At 39.7% G+C, this 5,847-nt stretch overlaps 1 protein-coding gene across 1 annotated transcript in view; it reads left to right on the forward strand.

The window, feature by feature from the left end:
- The window catches only part of LOC103388487 (retinoic acid receptor RXR-beta-A-like), a 7,965-nt gene extending 4,689 nt beyond the window's left edge, over positions 1-3,276 (forward strand). Inside the window, 5 exon segments of the mRNA XM_025061410.1 lie at positions 789-906; positions 993-1,034; positions 1,121-1,212; positions 1,290-1,395; positions 1,718-3,276. Coding sequence (XP_024917178.1) covers positions 789-906; positions 993-1,034; positions 1,121-1,212; positions 1,290-1,395; positions 1,718-1,865 — 506 coding nt within the window. The 3' untranslated portion in view covers positions 1,866-3,276.
- Positions 3,277-5,847: the final 2,571 nt, after the last annotated feature.

Consider the following 5,847-nt stretch of genomic DNA (forward strand, 5'->3'; position numbering starts at 1 on the left):
TTGGAAAGATTGAGATTGAGAAATGTTTTTTCTAATCCCCCACAATGTAGTCTTTGGGTGTGGCTTTGGACACTAGTGCAGTTGTTCTACTCCACCCGGGCTTGTGGATCATATTTTAGACTTTGTAGGGTGTATTTCAGCCCTTTGGCAGCCCCTACTGTCAGCAGGTAGATTAAATTGTGGTGTAATGCTGCCATTTGTACTGACTGTACACACAGTAGGTACATCTGTTCAAATATCACTGCCTGCATACTCTTTGGGATCGTTGTTGAGCAAAAATTTCACAAGGGGGCGGTGCTGAGTTCATAGTTCATTTCCAGGTGGTCTAAGAAAATAACAAACAGCAACAGTGCAGATATTTTTCGTGATACAAACAATGAGAGCAGACGGCGTTGGTCTGTGCAAACGTTAACTACGTTGTGGCATGTGGGCGAAGAATTATTCCCTCTGACTCTGTTCTGTTGTCGTTCTATTGCTGTTTTTTCATTATGGTTGTACGTGAGCTATACTGCGCATCACTGCTCCTCACAATTTACTCTGTTACTGCGTTCCCTCAAGCTCTTAGAGGACTTACCAAAACTAACACAGACGAGGAAGGAAAGTCTGTGTGTGTGTGTTCATCATAAACTACACTTTGAGCTCTGAGGTCCTCAGTTCAGAACATTTACCAATTTATGATGATTATCATTCAAAAATAATAATAATAACTGTCCTTGTGGATTAAATGAAACTTTTTTTCCTTGAGCCTTTATATCTCATCACTGTTTGAACTACATTTCGTATGTCAGGGTGGAACGAGCTCCTCATCGCTTCCTTCTCTCATCGCTCCATTGCTATGAAGGACGGAGTTCTTCTTGCATCTGAGCTGCAGCGCAACAGTGCAGGAGTTGGAGCAATTTTTGACAGGTACGCACTGAGAGAGAAGAAAGGAAAATAGGTGTGTCTTGTTAACAAGCCTGTTTGATATTCATACACTCTGAAATACTGTACAGGGAGAACATGCAGAGTACAGAGGTCGGCGCCATATTTGACAGGTACTTGTTTTATTGTGTGTATTTATATGTCGTTGTAATTAAATCAAACAATCTTTTAATCATTTTCTCGTTTCCCATTCCTTTAGAGTTCTCACTGAGCTCGTCAATAAAATGAGAGATATGCAAATGGACAAAACAGAGCTGGGCTGCCTCCGGGCCATCGTCCTGTTCAACCCAGGTACCAGAGGCTGGTAACACAGGAACAAGTAAGCTTCTGTGTGTAGCTTCAACTGACCATGTTGTGTTTTGCTGCAGATGCAAAGGGCCTTTCCAACACCAGTGAAGTGGAGCTCCTGAGAGAAAAAGTCTATGCATCATTGGAAGCCTACTGTAAACAGAAATATCCTGAGCAGCAGGGGAGGTACGGTACACATTTACAATGTATTTTTTTTAAATTTCATGTACAGCAGAAGTTCGGTGCCGGATCCAGCCAATCAAAAGAGCAGCAGGGCTGATCTTAGCAGAATGGCAGTTATTTATCTTTACTCGCTGTTAAATCGCTGTGATTGTTGTGCAGAAAGAAAGCTAAGTCATGAAACCCAGAGAAGCTCAGTTTTTATTTGTATTCCACAAATTTACACATTTTATCTCAATAGATGTTTACTTTAAAAGTTTTTACATAATTTTTTTTAACTTTTCTGTTCCTTTAACAAACTAATCTGTGTTCTGTCTCCTGGTTGCAGGTTTGCCAAGCTGCTCCTCCGGCTGCCTGCGCTTAGATCCATCGGCTTGAAGTGCTTGGAGCATCTCTTCTTCTTCAAGCTCATTGGTGACACACCCATCGACACTTTCCTCATGGAAATGCTTGAAGCTCCTCATCAGCTGTCTTAGATAGGAAACATGTACTGTGGGTAGGTGCAGATAGCTGAAGTCTAGGAGGCCAGAGTGGGACTGGAGTGGCACTTTAAGTTCTTTCAAGATTTGTCAGTGTGTCTCACTTCTGTCTGCGTTACACTCTGTCTGTGCAGCACAGACTTGCTCTTTAGACCAAACCCAAGGCGTGGCATGACCTTCATGCTGGTGCTATTTTTTTTAAATACCTTCATGAATAACAAAGTATTTTTAAAAAAAATGAAACTTTTAAACATTTACATATTTCCCTCACAGGAATTGCTATTATTTGGGTACACATTTTTATATCAACTTTTTAGACACCTTAAACCTAAAGCTTCAGTTGTGTTCAGACGGTGAACTGATAACGACGCCTTGTTAAGGAAGGCGACCTGAATTAAGAGTCCGCAAAAAGGAGCGTAGATTTCTTTTAAAGGCATGAATATCATGACGGCTCCCACTTTATCTTGTTAAACATTGCAGAATCTTAAATCCCCAGATCAGGCCCAGAGACAGAACAGTCGTTGTCCACGTTGATCAAAGATCAGCTCTGCCTCTGATGAATGAATATACCTTGTTGTGTTGTTTACTTTGTTGCCATTTTAAAAAAATGAATCTCGTTGTGGTTGACAATTACTTGTTACAAACATCTGGCCTCTGAAATGGCCGGAGGTTTGACTTTTGGTGCTATTTCAGAGATATTTTTTTTCTTTTAAAGTGCAGATGCACAAAGAACCACAAACCTAAGAAAATATGCAAAACTGAAAATGTTTTTTGTTTTTCTAATCTTTATTGAAAATGTAGCAATATAATATGTAAAAAAAATGCGTAAGAGCTTTCTGCCTGTCAGTCATTCAGGGGTTTTTACAAACTAAATCCAAACCTAGCTGATGGAAAGGGAATATTCCATTTTGTAATTTATCTACAATTCTAAGGTACTGTGCAAAAACAATTGTTCAGGGAAAGCGAATGCCGATAAATTGGAAATTATGATCAAAAGATAAAATAATTCTAATCATGTGCCCTTTTTTTTTTTTAGTATTCGAGTTTAAAACGTGTCTTGGGTTGCACTGGATTTGCTGAGACTTTCAGCTGATTCCCCCCTTCCCCACTTCTTTTTGATGCAAAGTTGTATTTCTTATCACCCCCCCTCCTTTTAAAGGTAGCTGTCTTGTCCATTTTTATGTCTCTGCAATTTATTAAAGGCATACCATAATCGCATTGAGATCCAAAACACCTGTGGACATAGGAATTTTAAACAAGACCACATGGGGTCTGTGTGACGGTCATGTGTAAACACCAGACAAGCTGCGTGCTCGGCCTAGACCTCTGTATGCTCTTGAACATAAAGTGACTTGAAGCATGGGTTGTGTGGACTAAAAAAAAAATAAATAAAAGAGGCTTAAGTTTTCTTTGTAGTTTGCCTTTTTTCCTTTTCCCGAGAATGACAACACAAAAACCCACAGCAAAGCGTGTTGTCAGTGAGCCTTTTTATTGGAGTTGTTACATAGTGTTTGCTGTGGGCGTGTAATGCAGATGCACCAGAAGCTGTAGTGGGACAGTGCTGTGGTACTAGCTCCACAGTGATGTCATGGCACAGGCAGCGGTGCGCAATGGACTGACGTTTGACCAAGAAACTAGAACGACAAAACAATACAATTCAAAAGGCTTTGCGATTCCACAGGAGAAAAAAAACCAAAGCTACAGCTCGGACTAGCAGAGTTAGTCTCCCTTTATATTAAGCAGAACTTTTGAAACCATGCATGGCCTGGTTTGCTTAAATTATATTTTAGAATAATACTGCTTTTAGTCTATTGTACACTAAAAAAGAAACAAAAAGACAGAAGAACATAAAACTGTTATCACATGTACATCATTTTACAGCATTCCCCTTCTCACTTCACACATTAATTTGTCATGTGTTTTTTTTTTTTAGACAAGTCAGTACAGTTTGGGAAACACAGGAAGCTCCGCCCTCGTGACTCTACTTCGACATTATCCAAGGTTCATGCTACACATCGAGTCTAAGGTGCTGATAACAAAACAAATCGACAACAAAAGTAGATTGCTGGTGTGGTTTTTATGTAGCTTTAGCGTGGTGCTGCACTAGATTCCTCACAGTGAAATGAAGCAATGGACAGATTGACTTGTAGCTTAAAGCGGATTGATGCACTTTCTCCACATCCAAGGCCAATTCGCTAAACTCTATGCTCAAACCCTTTGCAGACTTTCTAACAAATTAAAAACCTTATTTCCAGGAGAGATAACAACAAATTGAAAAAAAAGAGTCTTTTTACTACTTTCTATGTTGCCCCCTAATGTTGCCCCCTAATGTTCGCTCTCTGATTAAACACTTACTCTTTACTTGTTACATGACTAGTGATGCTACTCCTACGGCGTCTTGATTTCTCTCTCCCAGAACCCAACAGGAGTAGAACACGGGAGCCTGTAAGGCCTCAGCGAATGTGCATAACCATCCCTTAGTTGTCATAAATACTTTAAAGCTATCTTCAGCAAACTTATTTGATCCAAGATAGAATGTGGACAAAAATAAGAAATTAAAAATAAAAAAAAATTCTCACAAGGACAAGTTTTAAAAACACTGGTTAAAAATAAGTCACAGCTCATTACTGATGGTTGTCACCCGCTCACAGACTGTAGCAACATTTTCTTGAATTTAACGAGTCCCTGAAAAACGTCTTAATAAATAACTGTCTCTGAAAGGCACTCTGAAATGTGCAGCTCATACATTTCCTGAACAAAAAGAAAAACTAAATGACATGCAGATTGTTGTACCTGCCCTCAGACTGTCCTTGTGTGTTAGGCTTTGTAGAACGAATGGTACGTCACATGGCAAAACCAGCCAGTATTTGTAGAAGGTTTTTACATGATGAGCATTAGTGTGAAGCACTGTTACCAACAGAGCTACACACAAACTAACGCTGATGCTCTGACTTATTCCTTTTTAACATCGTCCATTTATTTAACTGTGACGTTGAAAACTGTGCTACTGGTTAATTGCTGGTAAAAAAAAAAGTTAAGTCTTATGTTTCATATCCAGATGTTGAAGTGGTTCATCAGTGTCAAGGATTTCACATTCCATTGATACTTTCACATCCAGTGCAATTTTTTCTCATATCTGAGCGCCTTCTTGAGCAAAGTGGAGCAGAAACAGAAAACTACCACAGTAGTATAGAACTGAAGAACTGCACAAAGCCGTCTATTCAACAACCAAAGCTGCAGGGCTTACTATAAACCTGAGCAAACACAGTTAGAGAAGAGTCGGTGCCGCACTTTTAGCCCTCGTGATTCTATCAAGGCCACTGAGATTAGGACATATTCCCTGTCAATAGTTTTGATGATCATGTTCGAAGGACGACGGTGGCTAAGCTTTGAGTGAGCATAGCTCGTTGGTGTTTTTCCAGCAGCAGAGAAGCTGAGTGGTTTAAATGAATCTTTCAGCGTCTGCTCTCTGTCCACGTCCCACAAGTTCAGTTTGTTTTCGTCCACTCTCATCAAAAAGCACAAGCCTACAGCTCATGTAAACCAAACAATAAAATGAGATGAACTCATCAAAGCTAAAAGTGCCAAGACACATTGCAGTGGGTTGCCAGGTTGGGTGTAGGCTTTGGGCGGGGCAGTGAAAGGACTTCCAGATGCCCTAAGTGTCCAGTCGGATCCAGGCCCGGTTTATAACTGGAACTCTCCACTGCTGGACAAGCCCAGAGCACTAGCCTCTTCCATAGTCAATCCATTCTTCAGTGTCCTCCTCACTGGTCCATATGGAAAAAAAAAATCAAATATTAATCATCAGAACTTAACTTTTCTTTTCAAAATGTTATCTTCTCTGCATGTTTCTCATTGAATAAGAGCATTTTGAAAGTTTTTTTAGAAGGTTTTTTATGTTCGGAATTTTTGGTAAGTTTTATCTTTTCTGCATGTTTCTCACCAACTTTTTTGACAATTTTTTTAGAAATTTTTT

The sequence above is a fragment of the Cynoglossus semilaevis genome, chromosome 13, assembly GCF_000523025.1.
Source record: "Cynoglossus semilaevis isolate Cse_v1.0 chromosome 13, Cse_v1.0, whole genome shotgun sequence".
NCBI lineage: Eukaryota > Metazoa > Chordata > Actinopteri > Pleuronectiformes > Cynoglossidae > Cynoglossus > Cynoglossus semilaevis.